This window comes from Macaca nemestrina, chromosome 11 (genome assembly GCF_043159975.1).
Source record: "Macaca nemestrina isolate mMacNem1 chromosome 11, mMacNem.hap1, whole genome shotgun sequence".
Lineage (NCBI taxonomy): Eukaryota > Metazoa > Chordata > Mammalia > Primates > Cercopithecidae > Macaca > Macaca nemestrina.
In genome coordinates this window covers 15,422,539-15,441,983 of record NC_092135.1, presented here as the reverse complement: position 1 = coordinate 15,441,983, position 19,445 = coordinate 15,422,539, and the positions used below count along the sequence as shown (strand labels likewise).

The following is a 19,445-nucleotide window of genomic DNA, read 5'->3' as shown; positions in this document are numbered from 1 at the left end:
CTTTAGTGAGTTGTACTTTGTTTTTTCAAGCACAATAGGTTTTCTACCTTTTAATTCATGCACTACATTAGTTGGACAAACTACAGGGCAGACTCCCATCACCCTCATTACTCTAGCCCTGTCAGGGTGGGGGTGAGGTAATTCACACTTTCCTTCTGTTCACACCATCCACCACATTCATTTTATCCAAGGGCAAAAAAAGGAGGCTTGAATATGGAGGATCAGAAATAAGATGAGCATTTTCCTCAGTGAGATTTTACTGCCATTCTTTCTCATCCATCTTCCTTCCACAGGTTGTAGTATTAAATGCAAGATTATGAAGAATATGAATCCATGATTTTAAAATGTTATTTTTAGGGTCTTCTCTGGACATAGATTAGAAGGCAGATATGCTCAGTGCTTTTTAGGATAACATAACGATTTAACTTCACAAAAAAATAATACTCACTAAGAGATTTTTATTATACTCAAAGAAAAGAACTTCTGCTTTCTCCAGTTATTGATTTAGCTTTTTTTTTTTTTTTTGGCATGACAGTTTGGGCCTATACAGCATATCAGCACTATTTTTTTTCCCCCAGAGAAAACCTGAAAAGTTGCCCCAAATGTATTAATTCTCACATTTTTGATTTATGATAATAAATGTTCACCTGGCAGTTTAAATGCAAAATGGTGAACCAGTGACATACTGTGAAACACACATTCAACTGTTCAGTGCACGGCACAAAGGAATAAAATAATATCCAGCTCCTCAGTGCACTGCACAAAAGAAACACAGTCACATCTGACTGCTCGATGCACTGCACAGAGAAAATTCAGTCAGTTCTGTGGAAGGGACAACTGTTTGTAACTGATTTCCCAAAAGAAATGGGATTTTTTTTTTTATTCACATAGAAAAAAACATATGCATTAGCTGTATGCTCAAATTGCCTTTTTAGTTCTAAACTCATGGTGCTTGAACTTGGCCATACCTAGGCCTCATAATTTTGACTAGATTGAGACAAACACATGAGCCAATGGAAGCATTTGAGGAAGTTAAATTATGTCAGCAATAATTCAGAAGATACTGGATATGAACCTAGATACTTTATTATTTGATAATTTCTTCTAATAAATCAATATTGGTTAATAGTAAAGATAGGCATAACATAATAATGTTTGTTTATTAATTGTAGAAATCACATACGCTAGTGATAAACTTCATGTTTTCAGGGAGACTTTCCACTTGTTTGTTTTTTTCTCATTTGGTCTTTATCACAATTGTCTCTATTTCACAAATGAGCAAATAGATTCTAAAAGACTTAGTGCTTTTATACAAGTCACAGTTGTTTTAAGAACAAAGAAAAAACTCAAATCTATTGATTTCATCCCTCTCTATAAAACTACCACAGGTCAACAGTTTGATTTCTAAAAACACAGCTGGAATCCAAACATCTCCTTGTCAAGTTAACACATATACATGGAGCTCTATTTGCTCCATTTACTCCTAATGACTTAGCTACAGATGGGTACCATTCTTAGCCTCACACCTGACATTTTATATATATGCAAATAATATATATAACTATATATGATAACCACTGTTAATATTCATTACCTGTCATTTTATATACATGCAAATAATATATATAACTGTATATGATAACTACCATTAATATTTATTAGAAATAAGAAAGCATTTCTAGTTCTCAGGTGATTTTTAGTAGGAAGACCTGCTCCCTTACCCAGGTACTTAAGACAATAGGACTGTAAGAAAATAATCTGTTTTGGTTCTTGTTCTTAAAACAAATTTTAGTATCATTTTGGGTATGTTACTTCAATTTTCAGAATTTTTATTATCTACTCTGGTTTCAAAAATTTTTTTGTTAGTTTTTGCTGTAACAAATGTATTGTTTCAATTCACTCTTATGCAATAAAAACTTTCAAAAAATACTACTTTGAAAATTGAAACAACACAGAGTTTATACTAAATTGTGCTTTAAATTAAACTAGATTAAAAGGAGTATAGCAAATACTTAATGTGGTCAGATTTACTAATGAAATACAGTAAACACATATATTTGTATTCTACTTAATTCAGCATCATTCAGAACTCATAACATACCCTATCATTAGCAATTCAGCACAAAAGAGATGCACGGTTCTATCCCAGTAACCTCAGGTTAATCTTTTTAATTAAAACATTATCTTGTTTAATGACAATTTAGTTGTCAGTAAAATAAGGTTAATTGTTATTGAGGCTTGTGTTTCAGAATAATAGAGGGAAGAAAGTTGTGGATTTGCAGTCTTCGTGGCAAATGTAACTGTAAAAAGCCAATAGATGAAAACCCTCTAATCTGCAAACTCTTGAAATGATTCAAATATTAAAATGTACAAATGAACTTGTGATGTGTGCTTAATTTCAAAACTCCATGGAAAGATACAAATCTGAGATTATAGAATGCTGGACTCTTGAATTTTAGAGGCAGCCTAACGCTTAGTTGAGTGTTCACATTTTGTCTGAGAACTGGCCACATATGTGCACAACTTCTACTTTGTGATAAGCTTATAGTGCTGCTGACGTAAAGAAAACTGCCTTAAAGATGATAACTGATATGTCTTTAACAAAGTGTGCCATAAAACTGCATCATTGGTAAGAATTCACAGAAAGATCTAATTTAATTTAATTTCCCATTTGCTTTAATCAGTGTATCGAATGATAAAAAATAGAAGCACAGCTTTTCACTAACTAGAAGATTTAGTATCTTAACAATAATTATCATTTCAATTCAGTACCATATCCTATTTTAGGCACTTTATATAAATCTTTTTATTAGTCTATAAGACATTCTTATCTACAGACAGGAAAGCTTCAACTCAAAATTTCTGATTTGTGACATTCTCAAAGAACAGTTTGTCTCACTTTGGACAAAATGAGATGAATAAAATGATACTTGAGAATCTTTAGCATGTGCTCATAGCCATGCCAACTAAATAAAAGCGTCAACACTTGGACTCAGGTTTCACTGACTTACATATTAAGCTAAGCCCATTCTCAAAATGTGGTCCTTGATATCATAGGGTATCAGCTTCATGCTGGAGGTGGACTGGCTTCAGCAATCAGTACCTTAACAAGCCCCTCAGGAGCTCTGAATGATCGTGATGCTGGCTAACTTGTGACCACCACTGAACAGTTACATAGACAGATAGATAAATAGATAAGGATACAGATAAAGATAAGTATTTTATTAAAATTTGCACACTGATTATCTGGCAATTTTGTTAAAACAAATTTATAGGCCCACACTGAGAGATTCTAGTTCCATGTCTGAATATAGGTTTCAGGTGGGGTCCATGAATGCATTGCTAAGCTTCCAGGAGATGCTGATTGATGCTACAGTCCAAGAACAGCACTTTGAATGGCACTGCTATACTGTGTCAGGCTCTGAAGTGTAACATACCTGATCCAGCTAGATAAATGGTAGGCTAAAAATTAAATAGATAAGGCCATTATTTTCAGGGAGAAACATGACAACTAATTTAAAACAAGAATGATGTGAAAGGGAGCTCCTAAGAGTCACAGAAGGCTAAACTGCCCAAAAAATGTGCCCAGGCACTGTCGGGCTTGGGAACAATGAAAAGACTTGCAAATTCTGATACCAGAGGCTTTGGTGGGTGGCAGGCTCATAGCTTACCTTCCAGGAAGCCCTTTACTCTATAACCAGTTTCATAGTCTCTCTTAATAGTTACCTCATTTCCGTAGTGGAAATCTTTCCTGACTTTCTTCTTTGGCTCAAAACTTCTGACCTGTGAATGATGCACTTCCACAGATGTGCTAGTCTCCTTTGATATCCTAACAAAACAACAGTTATTGAAGAACTCTTGCTGGCTATTGTTGGAATATATTACGTTGATTCTGGTCCTGATTTTGTCAATGCAAATTCCTTAAACATGGATCTTCGACATGTTTAAATCTGTTTTATCATTCCCTTTAGGTTTTTAGCAGATTTTTAAATTCAATTCACATTTAATTTCCTTTTTCTTTTCTATATATTTCTTTTTTTTTTTTTTTTTTTTTTTTTTTTTTTTTTTTGAGAGGGAGCCTCGCTCAGTCTCCCAGGCTGGAGTGCAGTGGCCAGATCTCATCTCACTGCAAGCTCTGCCTCCCGGGTTTACGCCATTCTCCTGCCTCAGCCTCCTGAGTAGCTGGGACTACAGGCGCCCGCCACCTCGCCCGGCTACTTTTTTGTATTTTTTAATAGAGACGGGGTTTCACCGTGTTAGCCAGGATGGTCTCGATCTCCCGACCTCGTGATCCGCCCATCTCAGCCTCCCAAAGTTCTGGAATTATAGGCTTGAGCCACCGCGCCCGGCTCTTTTCTATATATTTCATGTAGACTTCTTTAAGCATCAGCCACATCAGAAAGATAATGGCATATTGTTTAGAAACATATTGAGCCACAAGTAATCAAGCAAGTTGGTACATCATTGATGTGATTATTCATTCATTCATTCAACCTGCTTGAGATATGTCGATGAAAGTTCTCATTCCTGCCCCTTACTCACAGTGTATTTGGCAAAACTTTGAAGGTCATTGTGTTGGAATGAACAGAAAGCACAATATTTGCATTGTAGTTAAGAACATCCTGGGTTTAAATATGAACTTTCTCAGTTTTAGGTATTTGACCTTGCACAGTTTGCTTAGATTCTCCACTGTGACCAAGAAAATGTTTATATCTTACGACTGTAGTAGGGACATTTAATTTAATAATTTGTGCAATGCCTTTAGCGTCTGCTATGTGCCAGAAACATACCAACTACTATGCCTGCTAGTTATTATTTATTTAATAAAGTGTTGATTCACTAAACTCAAATTACATTATCCTTGTTATCCTTTCCTTTCTGCTCCTCATGCCAGGTACTCAGTGAGGGCAGTCTGCCCATGGCCCACCTTCCAAGGGTTGTCAATTATGCAAATGAGTCACCCCATGTAGTCATTAGTAATGTTTAAAAGAAAAGCCCGAGAGATTAATGTGATAGCCTACATTAGGCTTTTGGAATTTTAAGCATGGGGCACCTGGTTTGGGTAGGCTTCCTTCTTTCTTTCCTTTCTTTTTATCTTCATTTCTCCTTTTTTTTTTTTTTTTTTTTTGATTAGTCAAACCTTCTTCCTTTAATATGAGTAGCTATTTGATCTACTAGGTTTTTTGGTTGTTGTTTTGTTTTTGTTTTTGTACAGCCAGCCCTTCTGGTGCCATTTTAGGGAAAGAACACAGTAGCACTGCCTAATGAGTGAAGTCATCACAATTTCCTATCACCTTTAATTGTCTGACAAAAATGCTTGAGAAGCAGCAATCTTCAAAAACAATTCAAAGCAATCATGTTGTCGAATTTAAAATCATTTCTACTTCAGAGAAATTAAACTTTTTTTCTCTTCTAACACAAAACAGTAAATGAATCAAAAATCCTCTTCTTTTTTGCTCAATATATTCTAATGCTTAATATACTTGCAATACAACTTTCATTTTCTCAAAGGCAGGTCAAGTGAACCCAACAATAAAATTATATGTTGTAAACCTGTATGGACCAACTCACACTTTGGAACTCATGCCACCTGACAGCTTTAAATCAAGGTATGCAATTTCAATTTCACTTTTATGGGGAAATAGATATTTTCACTCCAATTATCATTTTGCTGCAATTTAGAGAGAGATGTGATCAGCTCAACAAATCCACTTGAAAATAGAGCTGAAGTTGCCTACATTAGTGAGGAATGAAGTCATTCTTGGTGTCTGGCTGTTCCCAAGAAGCATTTAGCTCCAAGGTGATTATCAGCACCACACAATGACTGAAGAGCCTGATACTGAGAATTAGGCCTTTTGCTGGAGATGTGACAGAGATGGGAACAAAGGATCATTTTCCACTGTATTTTCTTCAAGAACATACTTGCTCCACATGCTTTTTTGAAGGTGTTCGTTAAAAGTGTATAATCTCTCTGGAATTTGTGAGTTTTTCCAACTTTCTCCCCAGAGTTTTCCAAAGATTTTCAAGCTTTCTTCTCCAGACAGAGATATTTAATATTTTTTTTCAAAATATCCTATGTATGAAGTATTTATATTTAAGAAACTTGATCAGGGAGAAAATAAACACATTTTATTGGGTCGGAGGCATAATTTTAATATTAGCAAAATGTTCAGTAGTGAACAACTAATTAAACAATCATGTGTATTTTGAAATCCAGCATGGTTTCAGACTTCAAAAGTGATTCTTTCAAATACTAGAGTCCTTTGGAAATTTTTACAACCCTAGAGATGGGATAGGCAGCTGATTTAGAAAAATGTTTTCACATTATATTGAATGATGTGGGGCTAAGTTCAAAGTTTATTTGATGATATCGATAATCAGTTAGGGTGATTGGTTCCAACAGAAATTTCATTCAATTGTTGTTTCATTGACATTATTTAGAAAAAATTTCATCCCAGTTGGTCATTTTCACAGAGAGTACACTGATGTATGTGGAAATTTTACCTACTTGAACAGGTAATAAAGGTTTATGGAATGCTTACTCCGGAAGACCTTCATTAACTACCTAATACAAATGTCTCCTTCTACTGATGGAAAAGATAAATCCCAATAGAGTAAATGATTGAGATAGAGGCTCAGGACTGATTGATAAGAAAAGTAGAAAATGAAGTAAGGCCTCTTTCATCAAGTTGCAGAGCATTTCATCCACATTGGATGGAAGACCTTAAAGATAGGCCTGAATTGACATATAATGTAAGAAAGCTGACCAAATCAAATAGTAACATTTATTTCTGAGCTTGATCTAGCAGCCTTGAATGGTTACCTTACAAATGAAGCAATGATAGATACTATTGACATTTTATCTGGTCCTTAACTCTCATCTTTTTCTCTGGTTTGTTTAATGCTACGGAATAACAAGAAAGGGAAATAGACTAGGAGTGTTTGAGTCACCATTTCATTTATCTCATTGGATAAATCACTATACTTCTCTCAGGGCTGAATCCCCTTAGCTGGGACTACAGGTGTGTGCCACCACTCCTGGCTAATGTTTTGAATTTTTAGTAGAGATCGGGTTTCAACGTGTTAGCCAGGATGGTCTCGATCTCTTGAACTCGTGATGCGCCCGCCTCGGCCTCCCAAAATGCTGGGATTACAGGCGTGAGCCACCGTGACTGGCCCTGCTTGTCTTGAAATAATAATTTCTGATTTTTTTCCTTTCAAAAAAATTTTTGCAATGGGAATCAATTTTACAATATCCATGTTTCTTAAAAGGAGCTCTTGATTCCTGACCTTTTTTTTTTTTTTACCTGTTTGTATAAATATAAATATATATAAATTAAATTATTAATAACATACTTTCTTCATGTACTATTAAGTTCATCAAATGTCCTCTCTTCTCTTTGATGTTTGTGTTGTGTTTGTAGCATAGCTACCTGTATAATTTGAAATACTGCCTAAACTCTCAATAGCAGAATACTTAAATAATTAATTCTTTTTATAATAATTTGCATGTTTATGGTTTTTTTTGTATGTTACTTAAGCATCTGGTATATTTTTATAATCTTTAGGTTATCTATGAGTTGGCAGTCAATAAGTGAATCATATTCTGTTTCTCGGTGCTGTTACAAACTCTCATTTTTTCCTTTTCAGTACTTTTTTTCCCACCACCTAAACTGCAAATACAATCATCTCTTAGCTTTCATCTCTTAATAAAATCACCACAATGACTACAATAATAATATAAGGAGGAATAATAGTAACATCAATATAGAAAGTTTTTTTTCATGATTTGCACTACCTTATAAACTGGATTCTCTGACCTCCACACTGGAGAACAACATTTTTTGTTGTTTGAATTGAAGATCTTAGGTTCTTTTTTTGGTCTGTTTGATTGTTTATTTGGATGATTGGTTTACTTATTTATAATAACTAGTGTTTATTCCTGTAATAGAAAAAGTTCCCCAAGCTAGTATCATTTTCATTGTCCCTTCAACCCAATACTTATACTCATCAAAGACTGTAAAATATATTTTAATTAATTTATATGATTTAAAAAGAAATTAAAAGGTTAAGATAATCTATAGTAATGCATAATTTCTTCCCCTAATTATTTTCCTCATATTCTCTTCAATTGTTTTATTTATTTGTTTATTTATATCTGATTCAGCTGAAGTCATTTCACCAGTGTAGACAATGAGTGCAACTTTTCTTCAATAGTAATTCAGTTCAGACTCATCTCATCACCATTCAGTTTATCTTTATCTGAATCACAGTCTGTATTGATTCTGAAAAGAATGTAACATGGTAGAAACTAAGATAATGCCCCTTCTTGAATATCCCCAGAACCAGTGGGAGTCAGATGGGTTATCTCATCTTGGAAGGAAGAAACATTTTGCCAAATTGTTGTACTGTTCACTTAGGTATTGCAATCACTCAATACCTTTATTAGAAAATTTAAGTGTGAATTTTAAAATATATATTTACTTTCCAGGGAAATTTTATCTTATGATAATGAAGATATCTTATCTCATGAAGATTTTCCACAGATTGGATAAGTCACATTAATTTGGAGAAGTGATACATAGTCATTTGTGTAGACCTCTCTAGTCTGAAAAGTAAAAGTAATGATTCGTCCTTGGTTTCTTCTTACTCTATGTCTTTAGCGTTATTTTACTTATTAGAAACCTTTCTGTTGTCACCTATCTTTTGTGACCCATTGTTCTCAACCTGCATCACTGATTTAACATGGTCATTCTGCCCCTGTCACTCTGGGCTTGACACTGTCATGCTTTCTCTCCCTATTTCTTTAAGTATATCTAGCCTACATCTCTCAGTCTTCCAAGGAATATCTGTGCCTTCCAAGAAAATCTAATTAATAAATTAACCCATGTTCATGGAAGTGTCCTGAATAACCCTTCTTACAAGTAATGCATAGTTATTAACAGAGGTGTTTGGAGAACACTAGCTATAATTTGGTCATGAATACCATCACAATATACTTATGGGAAGACATCACAGATTATCGAGAAGAGAATGAGCTCAAAGTAACTACATTGCACGAATATTTTGGTGTAAACACAGAGCAATGATTGGACAGGAAGGCCGTGAAAACACGGAGTAACTGCTAACATACCTGTCTGCAGGTGATGCTGGGGCCTCCATTCCACATAACCTTGTGGACAATTAGATCTTCTGTGCCAGACCACCCAGCTGATAGAAAGTCTCTGTTGACTTGAGTGCAATCCCTCTAACTAGCTTGTCTCTGTCTCTGTGGCTCAAGAGGACCAGATCCTCAAGGACTTCCTGGGTAATCCAGAGCCATGGAGACTAGGAACAAGCAGGAAACCCAGTTATAAGAAAGGGACACTTCTGCTGGCCACTGGTCGTGGAACACCAGATCTAATGTGTTCATGAGATGGAGTTCCAGGAGGACAGCTACATCTGCAGCAGGCAGGCCAAGGAGTGTGGCATTTCCAGGTAAGGGTGCTTCCCTACTCCCTCATTCAGAGACAGCCTGAATACTTATGAGTAAGCATGATCAGTCAATATGAATCACAGGGAGATGTACACCTAGGCTCCTGGGGCAAGGAAAGAAAGGATATAGGAAGTGATTTAGTGAATAGATACATCTTTCCTCCCTGCCTATGTGTCAAGCTCCACTTGAGCTTCCATTTTGGCTATCTCCAACACCTTAACATAGAAATTTCAGTGGTTTGAAATGGCCGTTTGTTTGACTTTACAAATGAAAATTTGTGGAAAGCCTTCATTCTTCAGATTGTGTTTACCATGTGCAAGGTCATTCTTGGGTATAAGCAAGGTTTATAATGAGGTATCTCACATCAGATTATGCTTTGCTTATGACCATAAGGCACATTATGTAAAAACAAACACAATAATCACAATATTTAATCAAAAAGAAATATAAGTGTATTGCTGTAAATTAATGATTTTCAACTTAACAATTTACAACTAAGTTAGTGTTCCCTTAAAAATCAGTTATTCTCCACATTTGTACTGGTTGACTTTTTCATTCTTTTCCAAAGATTAAGTTTTGTTTTTTTAAGTCAAAATTTGGCATCTTAGCTAATCAATATATTCTGTCATGCCTGTGAGGTGTTGCAAAGATGTTCTTGTAACATTTCATTTGAGACCAACTTTGAAAAGGAAAGCTCTCAAGATGAATAAATTGTTCTGTTGTTGTTGGTATTTATTTTTAAAATTATTCCTGTTAGTTTGTTACCTCATATTGCACAAAATATAATATTATGGCAGGTAATTGAGACAAATTTCTGATTAGATTAGAAAATCAACTGTATATCAGTTCAATCTAAATTTTTACCAGAAAATATGACCTTCTTGATTTTGCAGTCTTTGGTTAGTTGTTTACAATATTCAAATTAATTTTTTACTTCAAATTTCTACAACATTTATATCAATTGTTCAGCATTTCAGCACTTATTTTCTGATTATTTATAGTACTTACTCTCATTTTTCTATAAGCTAAATTCTCTAGAAAAATCTATTAAAGGTTAATACTTCATTTTCTACTTTTTAATATTCACATTGCTAAATATAATGGTGTATGCAAAATAATCGGCTTAAACGAAACACAGTGAAAGTGAACAGGACACTATTCTTTGCAGGATCACAAGACCTATTGATATGGACAAAGATTATACCTAAGCCAGCTGCATATTTGATTCAATGTTGCCTTATTAACTCTTCTTAGGGCACTTCATGTTTTGATTTTACTGAGTTTAAAGGCAGTTTTCAAGCAGAGCTCAGCTAGTTGTGAAAGCTGCCAGATGTCTTGAAGAGATTGTTGAAAAAAATATGGCAGCCTTCCCTGTATGTCAAGTTATGCTTGCCCTTTTACTGACATCTTCACTTTGATAGGCTAACAAGTTTTCTAGAGGAAGCAGTAGCTACTCGGTGATGTTAGGTATGTAGCATTCATGTAGTTGGATATCTATCCCAGATACCTCTAAAGACAGGCAATTTGTATCAAGACGTTATTTTTCTGTAGCTGATATTTTTTTAAGTCATATAAAACTAGGCTAATTAACTGTGGGTGGTTTTTTGGTTTTTTGTTTGTTTGTTTGTTTTTGAGACAGAGTCTTGTTCTGTTGCTCAGGGGCAGTGTAGGCAGTGCTGTAGGGCAGTGGCACGATCTCGGCTCACTGCAACCTCCGCCTCCCGGATTCAAGTGATTCTCCTGCTTCAGCCTCCCGAGTAGCTGGGATTACAGGGGTGTGCCACAACACCCGGCTAATTTTTTGTATTTTTAATAGAGACGGGGTTTTACCATGTTAGTCAGCATGGTCTCGACCTGCTGACCTCATGATCCTCCCGCCTCAGCCTCCCAAAGTGCTGGGATTACAGGCATAAGCCACCGTGCCTAGCCAAATCTAGATTAATTAGTTTTAATGCAGTGCATTGATGACACTTTCCGTGACACATGGGTGGCTATTTCTTCCGAGATCAGATGATACCCGGCATGTTCACGGTGGTATGGCTATAGACTGGATGGCTATTTCTAAAGTAACTGATCTGTTCTGAAACTGGGCAAGTTTTTAGAAAAGTTTTTTATAATTTTTATCATAAATGGATGAGTATTGATGATTGCATTTTGTTGCGTGTGAGTTGGAAGCTTTGTGACATATTATATACACGTCCAAATGTATGTATTACAAAGGAAATATAAACTGTTTCCAATTGCCAATTACCATGAGAACATAATTGGCCCCATGAATTATATCCTTATTATACCAAGAATTTAATAGACTCTCATGTTCTTTAATTTGATTCATTCCTTGTTTAAAAATGTTTCAAATAAATAAGATAATTAACAATATGGAAAAAAATATTATGTATAAAAATTGGGACTGATCCTTGGTCTACAACTGGCAAAGACCAAAACAAGCCATTCAAACCTTGGTAGCCAAAGTCCCCATGTATAAAGTGAAATAACACAGAGGTTATGTAAAAGATAATTATTAAGCCAGGAATAATCTTTGCCATTTAACTGGAAAAGATTATTCTTGATGATTCACTGATTGTGATTTTAAAGAAAGAAATAACATAACTTTATAAATGTATACTTATTTTGCACATAAAGGCGTACTAATCAATAGAAAATTTTTGTAAATGTCTAGCATGTGATTGTTTTGATTTTTCCAAGAAATACTTTTCTGGAAAATAATTCACTCTCAAATTTTTTCTCAAATTATCTGTATATTTGTATACATATGTATACATCCATGTGAATACATACATATGCATATATTTGTATTTATGTAAATTTTGAAAAGAGTAGATTTCTATTTATCTATCTATCCATCTATACTTAAATTAATATTAAGCAACATCCTTAGAGTAGTTCAGTTATTCTTATGTATAAAATGGCAAATGTATATTGTTGGTACTATATCAATGCCCTGGCTCTAAACATAAGTTTTAATTTTGTTTCCAAACTAGAGAATACTATATCACTATGGTTAAATGGGTAAGCAATACCAAGACTGTGGTAAGATGGTTAAACCGACCTCAGAATATCTCCATCCTCACAGTCTGTGAGACCACTACTGGTGCTTGTAATAAAGTGAGTATAATTTACTTTTCTTTTATGCCTAAAATGAAGTAGCTTATGCAACTTTACAAAGGGGAATCAGAAAATGCTTTGTACAAAAATTTCAGTGTTTAACTTTTAAAACTAGTAGGAAAAGAATTATTCTATTGAGAATATATACTTTAATTTATAAAGCTTCCAAACTTTGAAGTGAACAATATTGATGATAAGCAGAAGAGAACAAACTGAGCTTTTAAAAACCAAATTAATTTTTATACAGCATGAAGTATAATCCAAGCCATGTTAGCTTCTTTCTCAGATATGGAATTTTTCTCCATATTTTGTCTTTGATTATCTTGAGAATATAAGAAGTTTCTTTCCTATCTTCTTTAAACATATTCCTTTTAATTTTTTCTGCAGTTCGGATAGATCTAATAAAATAACAGTGTTTCTGTCCCAAAATTAAGTAAAACAAGTAAAAATATTGGTTCATGAACCACTCTGTTTTGAAATCATGTTACATTTCCATTCCTAATATCAGTTTTTATAAACTCTGTAGTAAATTCAGTGTGTCATTTTTAAGATTCCTGGTAGAGAAAATATTGCAATAAGTTTAAATGGTTATGTGTATGGTATTTGGGTAAAGGATTTTTAGATTAACAACTGAATTTTCAAACTTCTGTTCTGGAAAAGATGTAGTAAATGTTACTTGACTAGCTTTTCTGTTGTAAACAACTGTAAAATTGTACAAAATATGCAAAACAGCTGTTTTCAGATATGGGACATTAGGAGGATCATGACCATAAATGCTGAAATCAAGTAAATGCACAAAATCAACCTTGCTATGACTTTCTATTCACAACACTTTTGAGACCAAACGGCAAGGAGATGGAGCCCAAGCAGAGCAAAAAGATCTTTATGATCTAAGTAGACAGGGAGAATCAGAGTTTGAGGCTTTTTTGGTGACTAGCATTTACAGGACAGGGACCAGAGAAGTTGGAGCTATATAGAAAAGGACTCCAGCAATCTATGAAGAGTACCCCTTAAGTATTAGGCTCAATGCTTAGCTGTGCATACATATATGCTTCCATGTTGTCTTAAAGAAAACAACCACTAAAAATTTTTGAAGCAAATGAAGAATCTGCAAGTTGCAAAGTACTTAGGGACGTTAGAGTTCTGAACAACAATAGTGAAGAGATCTCCCTGAAAACCCCGGGTATTCAACTGAGAACCCAGAAAGAAAGAGCATTAGAAGTAGGGCTATTCTAGACACCTTCTAATCACCTTTCAATTATACTGTAAGGTATCAAGTTCATCTGTCTGTAAATTAACTGTCTACTAGGACAAAGTTTACATTTTTAAAGGGAAAATTACAATTAATAAAGACTATCAACAATGTAGCATTTATAATGTCAATCATATGATCAATACTATATATGTAGAAAAGTGAAAAATATAACCTACTCCCCTTCCTCAAAAATATCCAGTAAAAGCTGACCTACAAAGGATAGTAATATTGGAATTAGCAGACACATAATGTTTTAAAAGTTATTAGAAATGATAAATGTTTGAAGTGATGGATATCTTAAATACACTGATTTGATTATTGCATCTTGTATACACGTATCAAAATATCACATGTACTCCAAAATATGTATGATTATTATGTATTAATAAAAAATTAAAAATTAAGGTATAAGTAAAGTACTATGAAGAGAAGAAATCTCACGTGTGCAGTTAAATGAGTTTTGGCAAATGGATATATCCCATAATTCACATCATGTCATGATGTAAAACATCCCTATTATCCCAGAAAGCTTCTTTGTCCTCTTTTCCAATTAATATCAGTTCCCAGAGGCAACTAATATTCTTATGTCTATTATAAATTGGTTTTGCAACTTACAAAAGAGAATAGCTCCAATAAATAAACAGATGAGAAATTTTAGTAGAGAAATACAAACTTTAAAATGAAAATAAAATTTCAGGAACTGAAAAATACAATATTTGAAATGAAAACATTGAATAGACAATTCAGAAATAAATACGTATGTTTATAGTGAACTGATTTCCAACAAATGCATCAGAACACGTATCAGGGAAAGGACAGCCTCTTTAGTAAATATTGCTGGGAAACTGGATGTCAATGTGCGGAAGAATGAAACTAGATTTGTATCTCTCACCATATACAAAATTCAACTCAAAATAAAAACTAAACCATAATTTCCAAAACTATAAAACTACGAGAAGAAAACAGAGAAAATGCTTATGGACATTGGTCTAGGCAAAGATTTTATGGCTAAGACTTCAAAAGCACAGACAACAAAAAGAAATGTAAATTGGTACAGCTATTATGGAAAACAGTATGGAGGTTTCTCAAAAAACTAAAAATATAATTAGCATATATTAGTAGCAATTCTACTACTGGGCATTTATCAGAAACAAAGGAAATTAGTATATCAAATACATACCTACATCTGATGTTTACTGCAGCTGTGCTCATAATAGTCAGGATGTAGAATCAACCTAAATGTTCATCAATAAATGAATATCGTTTTTAAAAATTATATATGTATGCTTTTTTAAAAAGTGTGTGTGTGTATATATATATAGTATACGTACATAAAACATTCCGTTGTACATATACAATGGAATACTATTCAGCCATAAAAAAGCATGAAATTCTGTCATTCATGGCAACATGGATAAGTCTGGAGGACATTACATTAACTGAGATAAGCGAGTCAACACAAAGATAAATATTACATGTTCTTACGTCTATCTGGGAGCTAAAAGAAATTGAACTTATAGAAGTAGAGGGTAGAATTGTGTTTATTAGAGTCTGAAAAGCTTGGGCGGAAAGGATAGAGAGTAGTTAGTTAACAGATACAACATTATAACCATATAAGAGGATTAAGTTCTAGTGTTCTGAAGCACTGAAGGTTGAATGTGGTTAATAATGATTTAGTATATATTTTCAAATAGCTAGAAAAGAGAACGTTGAATATTTAGAACACATAAAAAATGATAAATGTTTGAGGTAATGGATATATTAGTTATCCTGACTTTGTCATTACACATATTTTACATGTATCAAAATAGCACTCTGTATTTATAAACATATACAATAATTACATGTCAACTAAAAATAAAGGAAAATACATCACCAAAGTGAATGTATGAAAACGAAGAATACTTGAATAATTTTACATCAATTAAGATAAAAAATAAAGAATGAATTAAAGATAAATTTATTTAGTAAATTAAATAAATTTAATTCATAATTAGAAACCTTGCCACAAAGAAAACTCTAGAAGCGGGTGGATTCATTGATGGATTCTATCAATTATTAAGGAATAAATCCTATGATTCCTTGTCTTCGTTTGTTTTGTGCTGCCATCACAACCTACCACAGGCTGGGTAGTTTATAATGAACAGAAATGTATTGACTTGCAGTTTTGGAGGCTGGGAAATTCAAGATCGAGAGGTTGGCATCTGGTGAGGGACTTCTTGCTGCATCATCCCATGACAGAAGGGCAAAGAGAGGGTGAGAGAGAGAGAAACAAAAGGAGGCTGAACTTGTCCTTTTATAAGGAGCCCACTCCTGTGATAACAAACCTACTCCCATAATAAAGGCATTAATCCATTAATGATGGCAGAACCCTCATGGCCTAAATACCCCTTAGGATTCTACCTCTTAATACTGTTACAATCACACAATCACAATTACATTTTAACATGATTCGGGAGTGGGGAGCAAATATTCAGACACTATAACATTCTTACTAAGGAGTATATGATAGCATCCCTATACTGCTTAGAAAGTGAAGAGGAAAGATAACATTTCAACTAATATTATAAGAGTAGAATAATACTGATACCACAACTAGACAAGAAAAATACAAGAGACGACATTTTAGACTGATGTCTCTCATTAACACATGTAGTAGTCTGTTTTCATGCTGCTAATAAAGACATCCCGAGACTGCACAATTTCAAAAAAAATAAATAAATAATAAGGTTTATTGGACTTACAGTTCTGCATGTCTGGGGAGGCCTCACAGTCATGGCAGAAGGCAAAGAGAACAAGCCAATCTTACGTGGATGGCAGGAGGCAAAGACAGAGCTTGTGCAGGGAAACGCTCACTGCAAAATCATCAGATCTCGTGAGACTCATTCACTATCACGTGAACAGCAAAGGAAAGACTCGTCCCCATAATTCAATCACCTCCCACCAGGTTTCTCCCACAACACATGAGAATTGTGAAAGTTACAATTTAAGATGTGATTTGGGTGGGACATAGTCAAATCATATCAACACAAATATGAGAAAATCCTTAAACATATCAATACTCAATTCCAGCAATATAAATAGAGGATAGTGCATTATGATCAAGTGAAGTTAATCCCAGGAATTTAAGGTTGGTTTAATATTGAAAACCAATCAATATAATTTATTATATTAAGAAAAAAGAATTAAATATCTTGGTAGATGAAGAAAAAGCAATTGATAATATTCAAAACCAGTTCATGATAACTTTCAACATAAATGAATAAGAAGAGACATCCCCAATCCGTTAAAAGATACTCATAAAGTACCGCCTTACTGAATGTGCAAACACTAACCTTATTCATGTTAAGATTAGCAGTGAAGTAAGTGTATCCATTCTCAATACTGTGATGCAAACTTTTCCAGAGGCCCCACTTAGCAAGGAATCAGGATAGTGTTAGGAAAGGAAGAAGTAAATCTGTATTTATAGATAACAAAATTGTGTACATTAAAAAAAAAAAAGCCTACAAAAAACCCTAGAATACAAAATCACAATGTGTAAGGAAGCAAATGGGGTAAAATATAAACAAGTGGCAGGTAAGTCCAGAGGGTTTCTCAAACCAGTATTCTAAGTTTTCTATAAGTTTGTACTTGTTTCAAAATAAAGAATGAAGAAACAACAAAACATAAATTCTATACGTTAGTGACATTAAGTAAAAAAATCAGTTAAAATACCATTAAAACCCTTAAAACTTTAAATACACAATTATAAACTTAACAAATATTGTGAAATACCCCAATACTGAATACTGCAATGTTGCTAAAAGGCATTTGAAAGACCTACATAAATGGAAGCTATTCCATGTTCTTAAATAGAAAAGATTAATATTATTAAGATATTAATTCTACCCAAATTTAACCATAATTTTAATATAAAACCAATTAAAGTCCCTTCTGATTTTTTTATCAGGACAAGCTGTTTTTAAAAGTAGTATGGAAACAAAAAAATACCTGAACAAGTCAAAGCAATCCTGTAAAAGAATAAAATTGAAAGAGTTAGCCCTACCTGATTTCAAGAATAAATGAAAAGCTGCAAAAACCTGGAGATGCTAGTGGAGGCATAAGGACCACAAATATGTCAACTAAATTGAATGGTTTCCAGAGAATAGACCCACATTTATATGATTGATTGATTTTCTACGCAGGTGCTAAGGCAGTTCGATGGAGAAAAATCGTGCTGAAATAATTGACATCCCTATTGGATTAAAACAAAAATGATATTTGACATCTCATATAATATTCTAAAATCAATTTGAGATAAATCATAGCCCTAAATTTAAGAGCTAATACTGTCAATGTTCTAGGGGAAAATATGAAATAAAACCTTACTATACTGAATAAGCCAAAAAATCATTAATTATGAAATAATAAATTGGACATCAATAAAATTAGAAACTTCTCATGAAAGACACCATTAAGGAAATGGATCTGCAAACTACAGTCTGGGAGAAAATATTTTACAAAATGTGTATCAGACAAAAACACATATAAAGAAATTCTATAACTCAATAACAAAAATACAGCCTCATAAAAACATCAAAACATGTGAACAGTTACTTATAAGGAAGAGAATGAACACATGAAAAAGTACTCAACATTTGGCAAGGCATAGTGGCTTATCCTTGTAATTTTAGTAATTTGGGAAGCTGACGGAGAGAATCTTTTGAGGGCAAGAGTTCAAGACCAGCCTGGACAACAAAATGAGATCCCATTACTATGTACAAAATTAAAAAATAAGAAATAAAAGTACACAACTTCATTAGACATTAGCAAAATATAGATTAAAATTGTAACAATATAATACTACACATCATTAGAATGACTACACTAAAATCTCAAAAAACTGACCACATTAACTGTTAAAGAGGACGTGAAGAACAACAATTCTCATTCTTTGCAGGTGGGGATGTAAAATGATACTATTACATTAAAATAATATTTTAGTTCCCAATGAAGTTAAACATATATGTAAATACAATTTTTTGTGTATATATGAATTAGACACACATATATATACACACACACACACACACACATAAAAAAACATACATTATAGGCCAGGTATGGTGGCTCATGCCTGTAATCCCAGCACTTTGGGAGGCCAAGGCATGCAGATCACCTGAGGTTGGGAGTTCCAGACCAGCCTAACATAGAGAAACCCTGTCCCTACTAAAAATATAAAATTAACCCAGCATGTTGGTGCGTGCCTGTAATCCCAGCTACTTGGTAGGCTGAGGCAGCAGAATTGCTTGAACCTGGGAGGTGGAGGTTGCTATGAGCCGAGATCATGCCACTGCACTCCAGTCTGGGCGACAACATTGAAACTCTGTCACAAAAAAAAATACAAAAAACAAACAAACAAAAAAAACCCCATACATTATAGTTCCATTATAAAGTATTTGTGCACGAAATGAAAACTTGTGTCCACCAAAGGATTTGTGAAAAATAGCCTGTAGAGAAGCTTTATTTACAATAGCTAAAAAGTGGAGACTATTTAATTGTCCACTAACAGGGAATAGACTTTAACGTAAGGCATAGCTACACAATGGA

The 19,445-nt window shown here is 33.8% G+C and overlaps 1 protein-coding gene across 9 annotated transcripts in view; it reads left to right on the top strand.

Annotated features, from left to right (window-relative positions):
- The window catches only part of LOC105492523 (dipeptidyl peptidase like 10), a 1,403,881-nt gene that overhangs the window by 1,306,199 nt on the left and 78,237 nt on the right, over positions 1 to 19,445 (top strand). For all 9 annotated transcript variants that reach the window (XM_011759709.3, XM_071072632.1, XM_024796259.2 and 6 more), the window contains 2 exons: positions 5,512 to 5,609; positions 12,478 to 12,601. In XM_011759709.3, the coding sequence (XP_011758011.2) occupies positions 5,512 to 5,609; positions 12,478 to 12,601 (222 nt within the window). The remainder of the gene's footprint in view (positions 1 to 5,511; positions 5,610 to 12,477; positions 12,602 to 19,445) is intronic.